The 12,482-nt window shown below is 43.4% G+C and overlaps 1 protein-coding gene across 6 annotated transcripts in view; it reads right to left on the minus strand.

The window, feature by feature from the left end:
* Positions 1 to 3,702: 3,702 nt before the first annotated feature.
* Positions 3,703 to 12,482, minus strand: part of LOC140418511 (thyroid hormone receptor-associated protein 3-like) — a 160,364-nt gene continuing 151,584 nt past the window's right edge. For 5 of the 6 annotated variants that reach the window (XM_072502008.1, XM_072501993.1, XM_072501995.1 and 2 more), the window contains 4 exons: positions 12,128 to 12,321; positions 10,106 to 10,301; positions 8,976 to 9,125; positions 3,703 to 6,846 (listed from right to left, as the gene is read on the minus strand). In XM_072502008.1, the coding sequence (XP_072358109.1) occupies positions 6,601 to 6,846; positions 8,976 to 9,125; positions 10,106 to 10,301; positions 12,128 to 12,321 (786 nt within the window). In that variant the 3' untranslated portion in view covers positions 3,703 to 6,600. The remainder of the gene's footprint in view (positions 6,847 to 8,975; positions 9,126 to 10,105; positions 10,302 to 12,127; positions 12,322 to 12,482) is intronic. The other variant, XM_072502027.1, reaches the window with a different exon arrangement.

Consider the following 12,482-nt stretch of genomic DNA (forward strand, 5'->3'; position numbering starts at 1 on the left):
CTGCGGCACAATGTTAAAAAGTATCACACAGTAACTTGTGTTGCTTAATAAATCTGTCATTCAGTCTGCACCTGAGCAGTTCTTAAAGAGTCACAAGCAAGTTTCAAATCTCCCAACAGAAAAGTTGTACATTCCTAAATGCCTACATTAATAAATAACTTTTAAAACACGTTTAAAAACTAAAAGGAATACAATATGCTGTAAATAACTATTTAAAAATGACGCTCAGCTGGTTTTGTATTGCCCAGAACAAAAAGGATCAAATGAAGTTGTCCTCGGTGGTGGAAAGACAGCGTAAAGGTAAAGACTCGTAAAGGTAAGAGGTCAGAAATGAGAGCAGGTGCAAGAGGAAGTTCAGGATTGAGGCCGAGGGGGCGGGACATGAGCAAGTTTGGAAGTGAGAAAGAGGAGATAAAGACCAGGGACTTTAAAGGTAAGAATGAGAGGTGGGAACGAGAGCTAGGGAGAAGAGTTTCAGGAGAGGGTGGGAGCAGAAGCACTGGGGAATCGGCCACGTGCTCATGCAGGCCACAGAACAGTCTGTGGCAAACGATGTTAAAGTGAAAATTGCAACTTTAATGGGACATATTGTCACTACTTCATTAACAATGTTGAAGCAAAATGATGGTAAGTGATTGCAACTCAATATTATTCTTTTTCATTGAACTTTGTACAACTGATGAGCTTGTTTGGCCATTTCAAACAATTTTTGCAGTCAGCAACATTGCTCAGAATCTGGAGTCCCATAAAGTTCAGACCAGACAAGTAAAGCAGATTTCCTTCCCTAAAGGTAATTAGCAAATCAGATGGGTTTTTACACAGCACTAACTACTCACTGATGCTCAGTTTGGGTTCCACCAGGGCCACTCAGCTCCTGACCTCATTTTAGCATTGGTCCAAACATGGACAAGAGCTGAACCTAAGAGGGAAGGAGAGAGTGGCTGCCCTTGACACCAAGGTCAATTTGACTGAATGTGGCATCAAGGAGCACTGGCAAAACTGAAGTTGCTGGGAAATGGGGGAACACTCCAATGGATGGAGTCATACCTGGCATAAATGAAAATGGTTGCGGTTGTTGGAGGCCAGACATCTCATTCCCAGGACTTGAAGGATTCCTTAGGATAGTATCTTAGGCTTAACCATGTTCAGTTGTTTCATCAAATGACCATCACTTGATCATAAGGTCAGAGGTAGGGATGTTCGCACAGCATTCAGTATTATTCACAACTCAAGACGCTAAAGCAGCTCGATGCCAATTTACAGTAAGCCCTGGACATCATCCAGGCTTGGGCTGATAAAAAGCAAGAAACAACTGTGCCACACATGTGCCAACAAGACGGGAGGGGGTTACTATTGACCAGAATCTAATACTGAACCAGCTATATAAATACTGTAGCTACATGAACAGGTCAGAGGCTGGAGGTTCCGAGTCAAGTTCAGCTTTTGATTCTCCAAAGCCTGTCCACCATTTACAATGCATAAATCATGAGTGTGATGGAATGGACTCCACTTGGATGAATGCAGCTCCAACACACAAGAGATGTGACACCATACAGGACAAAGCAGCCAGGTTGATTGGCACCCCGTCCACCAACCCGAACATTCACCGTGTACCATCTACAAGATACACTGTGATCATCAAGGGTCTTTCAATATCTTTCAAAGCTAGGATCTCCAACAACTTGCACAAGGGAACTCTACCACCACCAGCAAATTCTCCTCCAAGTCACACCCTATCGACTTGGAACTATATTAGCGTTTCTTCAGTCACAGGATCAAAATCCTGGAACTCCCTTCCCAGCGTTACTGAGTGCACCTGCACCAGGTGGATGCAGTGGTTCAAGGTGGCAGCTCATCAGCTTCGCAAGGGCAATTTGGTTTGGACAACAAATGCCCACTTTTTTTTTTTAAGTTCCATCTTCACCATTACTGATATTAGCTTTTTATTCCAGATTTATTTAACTGCATTTAAATTCTCTAGTTGTGGAGGAATTTAGATTCATGTCTCAGAATAATTAGCTCAGGTCTGTGGATCATTTGTTCAGTAACATGACCCTGTATCTATTGCCACATTCTCCATAACTCAATGTATTGCATTATATATTCTTTGAGAAAACAAGTGTTAGTAGACGTATGTGGTTTCACATGACAGTCATCCAGACTTAAGCGTTAGCTCTGTTTTCTCTCTACAGATGCTGTCAGACCCGAGATTGCCCAGCAGTGTTAGGATAGGTGCTTCTTGGTGTCACATGTTTAGCAGGAAAATGGTGATTTTGGACTTGGGTTCCCAAAGCTCTCCCCCGCAAGATGTTTTGCTACTGCTCTGTTGAAGCAGACAATCCTTGCTGTGATTAGTCAACTACACCATTATCATAGTCTACGATTACCACAATGGAAGAAAAGGAACAAGGTGGACCATGGTCTGTTTGCGTTCGATATTGACTTGTGCGAATGAAATTTCTACATCTCCTGTTCCCCTCACACTATGCAGGCCCTCCTTCCTTCAGTACACCTGAATTTTATTCCTGCTTGCATTGACTTCTTAAAAATTCAGTTTTATGGTATCTTCCAGACACAAAAGGTCCACAGTTGAAAGATCAAATCCTCAGCTGCCACCAAAGATGCTGTCAGAACAGATTAGCAGCATTTTATTTCATGTTCATATCTCCGAAATATCCTTTTTTAAGAAAACAGATGGACGTCATGTGCGCACATCTTGCTTTTGACATTCTTTAGTTACATTCATGTTTTAGCAATCTATTTACGGACTTCAATTGGATTTATGCATACAGTGCTGCGTTAGCAATCATTTATGAATTTTAATTGGATAGCTGCCATTGTAACTTTTGGATAGGAAGAGTTCTTTCAAATTTATTTTAGGTCATACATCAATGGATTCAATCGGTGGTGTCTCAATGGACAGAGTGAAGATGTCTACACAATATACACAAAAAATGACTACACAATATAGAAACAATTCATTTATCAATTTGATAGACATTTGAATAAAATTAAACACTATCCTTAAGAGTAAGGAAAGCATATTGGCATTTGCCTGGTGGACATATTGTACTTTTAGTGTGAGATGGTTTTACTAAGTTGCTTCAAGTGCCCAAAGGTTTATGAATGGGCTATTATGAAATGTTTGAAATATGAACTGTTTGCTCAACAAAGTTTACTTTTTAAACCTCCCAAGTGTTCACTTTCTTCACCCTTGAAGCACATTTAGACCATCCTCTAGTTGAAAGGCACCAGAAATGTTTGTGGTCGTGTCCTGGCTTGGGCTTAGTCAATGTTGAATCAAGCATTCATTGTAATTTTGTGATCCTGTCACACATCACACCTACTCTGCCAGTGCGTCCCACGGTCTTAATTCAGTTTCGGGCTTATCAACATGCTTTTTCTGGAGAAAGACGTCAGCCAATGTCTATGATCTTGTCATAAGCTCCCTCCAACCCCAGCAGAAAGCCATTATTCAGTGTGTTAAACTGAGCCACATCCTTGAAGCCACGCTTGCTAAACCACCTCAACGTACCACCTCAAGCACCACCTACAAAACCTTCCGCATAGACAGTGACTCATCAGCTTCTCCAACTGGTCCATATTCAGAGTTCAGCATTCTCTCCATCCTCCTTTCTTGCCTCTATATGAATAAGGATTGCAAAGACCAAGCAGGTCCAATAATGGCCATACACAACTAGCGACGCTGGCACAGAAATTTAATTAAAATTCAACACAATGCTTCGAACCTCAGCAAGACTACAGTTTGAGGGAGGGGGAGGAGAACTGAGTTGATAAGAGAATGCCATTTTAGATCAGAGAGGAAACCATGGTAACAAAACTGAACACAGATAATTGGAGTTACACAAATTTGGTTAAATTCTGGACAACGAGTGAATTTTAACAATTAAGTGATAAGGCAGTTCAGCAAAATTTTACAAAAATAGTGCAACCGTCGTACTCCTCCCCATATCATGTTCCCCTCCCCTCAAAATTATTTACTTCTATATGTATAAAAAAATTCAATATAGTTATTGCAATCGAGAGCACGTGTCACTTTTTTTTTACAATTTTTTTAATACATACATAAAAAGATACAAAATAAAGAGATCAAGCAAGATGCATTAGAGGAATTGGGGAGGCCAGGTACGGAGTAGAGGTGAGATATTTGATTGTCAATATAAAATGTATCTAAATGTTTATCCAATATCTGTTCATTTAACATTAATTTCAAGATCTAATGCAACAAGTAACTTAACATTTGAATTCAGACTATGTAAAGAAACCCACAATAAAAAAAAACAAAAGGAATTTACAATCCTGTTTTGATATTTGTGCTGTTTACGCTATCCCTGTTTGCAATGGACTATTCCATTAATCTGGTCATTGCAGTATCTTTAAATGGGGACATCATGCAGTACAGCAGTTCACATGGTGGGATAGTGAGGTCAGTGAAAAAGCAATGCAACTTTATGGTGTAGATTTGGGCTCTGGTGCTCTGTAGGGCTGAGTTTTAATGGGACCATTTGAGGGCCAGGTGACACAATATGTAAAGTAGGGGCATCTGCCAAAAGTAGATGGGCAACTGAACTAAAAGGACAGTTACTGCTACAGACAGTCATCGCATATAACAGGATTGCTGCTACCCACACAAGTAAGAAAACCCTCCATTTTGTCTCACGAGGTCATTATGCAAAAGTAGTTCCTGTTGCAGGCACATCCTTTCATTCAAGAGTGCACAATTATGTTTCTTTGATTTTTACCACATAAAAGAGCAAACAAGGATAACTGATACTTGTATACTTAAGATCAGCTTTTGCTTCGTACAATTATTTTACATTTTGTCTCTTTGAGACTTTTAAGGACAATTTGAGGACAGTTGAACTCCCCATTAATTTGAACCTTATTTCCTATTCCTAGTCTAACCTCGCTCATCCCATTTCAATCGTCTTTGCAACAGTGGCCTGTGGTGGGCGGGTGGGGGGGGGGAAGAGAGAGAGAGAGAGAGAGAGAGAGAGGGGGTGGGGGGGGAGAGAAGAGAGAGAGGGAGAGATGGGAGGGGAAGAGAGAGAGGGAGAGATGGGAGGGGAGAGAGAGGGGGAAGGGGGTAGAGAGACGGGGGTAGAGAGAGAGAGGGGGGGGAAGAGAGAGAGGGAGAGATGGGGGAGGAAGAGAGAGAGGGAGTGATGGGAGGGAGGAGAGAGAGAGAGAGAGAGAGCGCGAGGTAGAGAGAGAGCGCGAGACAGACAGAGACAGAGAGAGGGAGGGAGGGGAGAAAAGTGGAGCTCGATGCAGTTTTAAAAATTTGGTAAAAATACTCTGCACAGCCACATTAAAACTGACTGCCTTGCGTTCTTTTATCAATTGGTATTCTCTCTCCATTTTCTTCCCTTATTCGTGGTCTCCCCAGCAGTCAAACACACCATTCCAGCCCAGCTTACAAGACCGGGAATGCTGACTGATTCTCTCTCGTTAGCCCAAAACACCAATTGTAGGCCATGGTGAGACCAGCTGACTCACCATTGACCAGAAATTGCCTGATTGGATGAATTCAGAGCCATCACTGACCTCCAACTTTTGAAATCTGATTAATAGCTTTAATCTAGTCCATAGCTCTCGGTGGAGAGGTTGGAAAGGGATATGCGTGTGTGTGTGTGTGTGTGTGGGGTGGTGGTGGTGGGGGAGGGTGGGGGAAGAGAAAGAGAGACGTAAAGTAATTCTTGAGGCTGGGCAAGATCGTTAATTTGGACAGCTCTCTGCTTGAAGAATTAAGACAGATTCATGGGCGGTCACACTTTTCCCTCCACTCTACAAATAAACACAAATATCGAGCTGAGTCGCCAGTTATTTAAAAAAAAATACAGAAACCACTGCTGCTGTCAATCACATCTGTGAGAAAGCACAAGCCAAGCGTCGCAACCAAATATAGAGATGAGCAGATCCCAAAAGGAACTGGGGAAAGAAATGATTAAGGATCCTTGAAACATGTTCTGTTCTAAAGCTGGCTTCAAAAGTGAAAGCATTTTAAAACCCATGTTTTAAAATAAGCATGCGGCAATATCTGGGGCTCAGGAAAGCGCCAATTTGGGGGAGAAGATCTTTCAAGACTGCAGGGTATAATTCCTGTTGAGACATCTACCGGTACATTTGTTTCCCACATTTCTGCAGCAGCACCCCATTACAAACTGAATCAGGTAGTGCTGTAATATCAGGGGTACACAATCTGCACAAAATGCATATTTATACTTTTTAGTTCTCAGAATACATGGGCGGGGGGAATTACACTCCCGGGGCGACCTGTAGCTCTTTGATGTCAACTAGGGGGGTATCTTACAACACAGGTACAATACCTGAAGGCCATTTATATATATATATATATATATATATATATATTTAAAGTCGCATTAAAGACAGATGTTTTTGGTCCTTTCAATCCCAAAAGGACATTTACCCTCATCCCCACCACAAAGAATAACCTACTACATTGTAAACCCTAAAAAGATCCGGACGAAGAAATCTCTCGCGGTCTGATCCTAGTGACCAGCTTCTATGCTTGAATCGATGCAATTGTGCCAGAGGCAGACCCAGTTCCTTTCGGCATTACTGTTCCATAGTGCCCAGCTTTTTCTCTTCCTGGGTCGTGATGCTGCCAACTTGCCCGTCCTCCTCCTCTTCCTCCTCCTCCTCCTCTACCCCTTCCTGTCCGCTGCCTTGGTATTTGTCATGTGTCCACTTGGGGCTGGTGTTGGACTTTTTGTACAGGAAGCGACCCCTCCCTCGCTGGAAGGTACCACGACCCCTTTTATTTGCCCAGTAGTTGTCCCCGTCACCCTCGCGGTCATCGTGCTGCAGAGGAACAGAAGGAAAGGAAAGAGACTTTGTATTAAATGCACAATCAGGCATCTCCTTTGATCTGCTCAGAGGGTTAATATATAAAAGGTATACCACCTTTTAAAGTGCAACAGCACTGGTGTGTGGATGCAGTCTTGGGCCTGTGCAACCTCCTCTCCAGGCTCACCCACTGGCAAGTTTCATAAATTGAAGCCCTCCCCACTTAAACAGAATCTGGGGCCAAGCCTTGCATAAGGGGAATTAAGGGTCAGCCGTGGCTAACTCAGTAGAGCTCCTACCTAGAGTTAGAAGGTGGCGGGTTCCAGCCCCACTCGAGACTGGAGCACAAAAATCTGGGCTGACACTCGGGTACTGAGGGCGGAGACATCTTTTCGATGAGACATTAAACTGAGGCCCTGTCTGCCCTAGACATGACATAGAATTTACAGTGCAGAAGGAGGCCATTCGGCCCATCAAGAGCACCCCATTTAAGTCCACACCTTTGCCCCAGACCAATAACCCAGCATCCCAATCCCTTTGGACACTAAGGGCAATTTAGCATGGCCAATCTACCTAATCTGCACATTTTTGGACCGTGGAAGGAACCCGGAGCACCAGGAGGAAACCCATGCAGACTCCGCACAAACAGTGACCCAAGCCGGGAATCGAACCTGGGGCCCTGGAGCTGTGAAGCGGCAGTGTTACCACGGTGCTACCGTGTCCCCTCTTAGGCCTTCTGGGAAGGTGCGGCACTTAAAAATCAGGAGAGTTCTCCCCACTGACCTGGCCAATATTTATCCTTCAACACCTTAAAAAAAGATATTTGTAGCAATACTGGCAGTTTGATCTTTATGTACACAAATTGGCTGCTGCATTTCCCACACTATAAACAGTAAGCATACTTCATATGTACTTCATTGGCTGTAAAGTGTGTTGGGCTTCCGAGGCCATGAGACACACTATATAAATACAACTTCTTAATTCCAACAAAATACGTACCATAAGGAAACAGAGGGACTCTGCTGCCAACAACTGGCAGGTAATAAGAGAGGTCATAACAGAGGTGGGTGGATTATTACTCTAATTGAAATCTGTATTTGCACTCAAAGTAATGAATGAAAATTGCTGGAATGCAGCTGTTCCCAAGAGGGAGCACTTTTTATTTGCTTGCCGTCCTCTTCCATGACCTTCCAAAAAAAATTGCAACTCCATTTGCAGATCAAAAGGCAGGGTACACCTCTGTGAAACCTCAAAGAACGATGGAGAAGCAATAGACGTGAAATATAGATACTTTATACTCAGCCGCAGGGTAATCCATTTCTATCTCTCTCTCTCTCCCACCCCCTCTCCAAGCTAGCTGGAAAAATTAACCAATTCAGGACATTTCCCTCCCTCCGTAGAACAGAACCAAAGCACTAGTGGCCGAGATCCCTTTAACCAGTTTCAGTGTCAATACTACAAAATATTCCATTTATCAAGGCTCAGTTAAGTCTTTGGGCAGGGGAGAAAGTGGCTGTTTTTCGATGTTGCTGTGAAGGTCCAAGGAACAAGTTAAGCTCAAATTGCTGTGCACCCTGCCCCCATGGTCCAGTGTGGCACTGCAGCGACAAATACACAGGAACAGGAGATGACTATTTTGCTTCTCTAACCTGTGCCAGCATTCAATTAAATCCTTGCTGATCTCTATATCGTCACTTTTCCACATTGGTACCATATCCATTAAAATACCTTGCCTACTGATCTCTGGTTTGAAACTGGTACCTAACCCACAGCCTCAACAACCTCTTGGGAGATTTTCAGATTTCCATCATCCTTTGTGTTTGGAAGTGCTTCTGACATCACCCTTTAATAACTAAATTCTAATTTTAAAGTGTGCTCTCTTTGTTCTTGAGGCATAATCTTACAATTAGTCAGGCCGTTTAGAAGCAATGTCAAGAAACACTCCTTCACAAAAAGACCGGGAAGCTGCCAGCTCCATGCAGCTTGATTATTTGCTGGATCAACTTGCTGAGCCATTAGGGAGCTCAGCCTAGACCTGGCTTGGTTACAAACGGCTCTCAGAAGCTCAATGACGTTTCTCCCCTCAGCACAGATTAAACAAGGCACTGCCCCAGCCCTGAGCCGGGATGCTTGTGGACACGTACCAGGTAGTACTTTTTGCTTTTTGGTGTGTACTCGGGGTCCCAGTCCTCTTCGCGGGGCCTCTTTTGGAAAGTTGGGTTACCGGGGTTACTGCTATTGCTGGGACCAGGAAACGCTCCCCTGCCATATCCTCTTCCTCTTATTCTGAACTGCTGCATTAGCATAAAAAGGAAGGTGTAATTGGGACAGGTATTCAACTTCAATGAGTTACATTTTCAGACCTTGATGCAAAGTACAAGTGATGGAGAATGGAATGTTCACTTACTCAGCACGCCAAGGTAACACGGCACAGGAGGCTTTTTCCATGCTAACTTGGCAAGGCACCTCTAGTCAAAACCTCCCACCCCACAAACTGCCCTTTTTCTGCCAGCAAGGTATTTCCACACACTAAAATCTCAATGTGAACTTTTTACTGCTGAACAGATGGGAGCACCAAGCTTTAAAGCCAGGCTTGACCTTCCACCAGGAGAGAGAGAGAGAGAGAGAATCAAAGACTCAATTCGGCAAGTTCAGAATTAAACATCCCTTTCCTTAAAGTTGCTCAGTGTCACCCCCAAACCCTGGACACCTGTGTATTTCAAATTGAGAATATTGTACAAATCAGGAGCAAAAGTTATACAAGTCGAAGGTCGGAAGTTTAAAGCAGTGGGGTGAGGCGGTGGTCAACAGCAAATTCTGGATGGAAGCACCATAATCTTGATATGTAGGCCACCGTTCTCAGGAAATCAAAAACAAAACCCTGTAGCTCAGGACTCTGTAGCCAAGGACCTGGGGCAAGGCCCAAAAGGAATGGTCTCTTTTCAAGAATCAGGTGTTTCTATTCATAAATGTCTGTTGACTCGAACTCTACCCTGCTGCACTCTAGAACAGAAGACACCATAACTCCGTCTCTGGAAAACAAACATATTATAGACACGGATACAGTCAGTAACTTCTAAAGTACTTCAAGTGAAAGGTTCTGTAACTCATCAAAGTAAAATCACCAATAATCTGGACAGATCAACTCACTGATGCCTGGACGTACAAACAACTCGCCCCATCCCGATCCCCCAATAAACCACTGACTGGAATCCAGGGAACACAAAAAAAAATTGAGGCGCATAAAGCATCAGAGTTTTCCGTTTCTGCTTACAAAAATTCCACGTGCCCTGCCTCGTGTTGGTGGGCCTGTGAACTCTCTCGTTCCAAGGCGAGCTTTGTTAAAGCCGGTTGTGGTCTCCTCACGACCCACTCCCTCTTCTGGTTCATCTTTACCCTCGTGTGATGGAGAGGAAGAGGAAGATGAGGATGACGATGAGCTGGTCCTTGCTCTGACTTTCTTACGCTTCCTGTTCAAAGCAAATTGCACAAAACTAAAGATGTTATTTTTGAACACCACTTTTTGCGCATCACTGGTCCCTCAGAAGCAGCACATTGGTTAGAGAGGCTGGCATCAGCCTGAACCACATTCAAACTCACCCAAATCAAATGACCAAGTACCAGCTGATGTGTTGCAAAGCTGACAGGTTATTTTCTCCCTCCTACACACACCTTTCCAACGGGCAAACAACTACCATTTTTGCCGACCAATCATACTACCCCACTGCCAGTATCGCCAAGTGAACACAACATCAGATGGCAAGTTTGGGTAGGCAAGAAGGGGGATGCAGTGCAACAATTTAATTAAGAGCTAAAGAATGCATCTGTGCAGCCCAGTGTAGCAGTGATTTAGAAACCTTCCATCATCACCATGGTTATTTGGCAAAATCAGCTAGCTATTTGTTCATTTGAAATCCAAGCTGTCATTTTGTGAAGAGCAACACTACATGACAGCCAGGAGTTTATATCTCCCATACTGCCTTAAACACACCTTTCTCTGGCTGAGAACTGAACAGTGTTTAGGCTGTGGGCTCAAGCCCATTCATTCATCATTGATCCTCCTACCAACCATGTGTGCTGATGACTGTAGTGCTCAGTGCCATTTGCACCATACAAATGCCAGGCAATAACCATCTTCAACAGGTAAAGAATCTAACCATTGCCCTATGCCATTCACAAGAACACAAATAGCAACAGCAATACTACTGTCAAATTCCCCACCAGTAACATACCGGGGCTTACTCCTTCATCAGAAACTTAACTGAGGTAGACACATAAATACTATGGTTGCAAGAATAGGTCAAAGGCTGGGAATTTTGCAGCAACCAATTCACCTCCTAACTCTCCAAAACCTGTCCACCACCAACAAGATACAAGTCAGGAGTGTCATGCAACACCTCCCATTCACCTGGATGAGTGCAGATTCAATATGCAGGCAACTCAACATCATTAGGAAGAAGCAGCCTGCTTGAACTGCACCTCATCCATCAAATTCACTCCTTCCACCACCGATGCAGAGTTCCAATAGTGTATACCATTGCAGCAACTCTCCAAAGTTCCTTCAGCAGCACCGTCCAAAGCCACAACCTTCACCACTTAGGACAAGGACAGCGGATGCGTGGGACCACCACCACATGCAAGCTTACCATACCACACACTATCCCAACTTGGAAACATATCACTGTTCCTTCATTGTCACTGGGTAAAAATCCAGAACTCCCTCTCTAAAGCACTAAGGGGGCACCTATAGACTGCAGAGGTTCAAGGCAGTTAACTACTTCCTTCTCAAGGTCAAGAAGGGCTGGTCAAGCCAGTGAAGCTCACATCCCAACAACAATTTTTTTTAAACTGGGAAAGGAGTAAACCATTTGGGGAGATGTGCAACCAGTCCCGATATTAGGACTATAATTAGAACTCACAAGCTGAATGTTGCCTCTGATTTACCTCCATTAGAACTATATTCCACAAGTTTTGGGAATTCTAATTAAACCATAATTCAATTATCATCCGCAATGCCATTGGGTACCACTGCTACCATCAGTCAGGCTGTGGAAAGGCAGTAATTTCACTGCTTTGGGATAATGACATTGTTGTGTGTATGGAGTTTTACAAGGAGAATGAAAAATACCAATTGAGAATTTATCTGTGGAACAGAAATTACCAGAAGGGAGGAAAATAAAATGGTGACAGTATAAGGCGGCATTTTGCCCATTGTGTGACAGGACGGGATTGGGGAGGAATAGAGGCAGCCAGCAGAGGTACATAATCCAGTATGACGAAGCAAACAGAACATTACCTTTGCTTTTTTGACTCCTTGTACGCTTTGGGAATTTTTCCAGATTTTTCCTTTGACCGTTCACGTGAATGGCTCGAATCTCTTGAATCTTTGGAACTATCTTTTTTATGTTCTCCTTCCTTGCTTTTATATTTCCTACGATGCTCAATATCTAGGCGAAGGTCATCCGGCTCATCTTTTAATTTTCCTTCTCCCTGCCAGCAATCATTTGATATAAGAAAGAAGAAATATGTTTAACAAGAACTGTGGCTGATAAGAGGCAGATTAAGAAGCTAAAGGGTCTCAGAAGGAGGCGATGTGGTTTTGTATTTCATGCCTTTGTTTAAATTACAGCATTTGTACAAATCAGCTTCCA

The sequence above is a fragment of the Scyliorhinus torazame genome, chromosome 1 (assembly GCF_047496885.1).
Source record: "Scyliorhinus torazame isolate Kashiwa2021f chromosome 1, sScyTor2.1, whole genome shotgun sequence".
NCBI classification, from domain to species: Eukaryota; Metazoa; Chordata; class Chondrichthyes; order Carcharhiniformes; family Scyliorhinidae; genus Scyliorhinus; species Scyliorhinus torazame.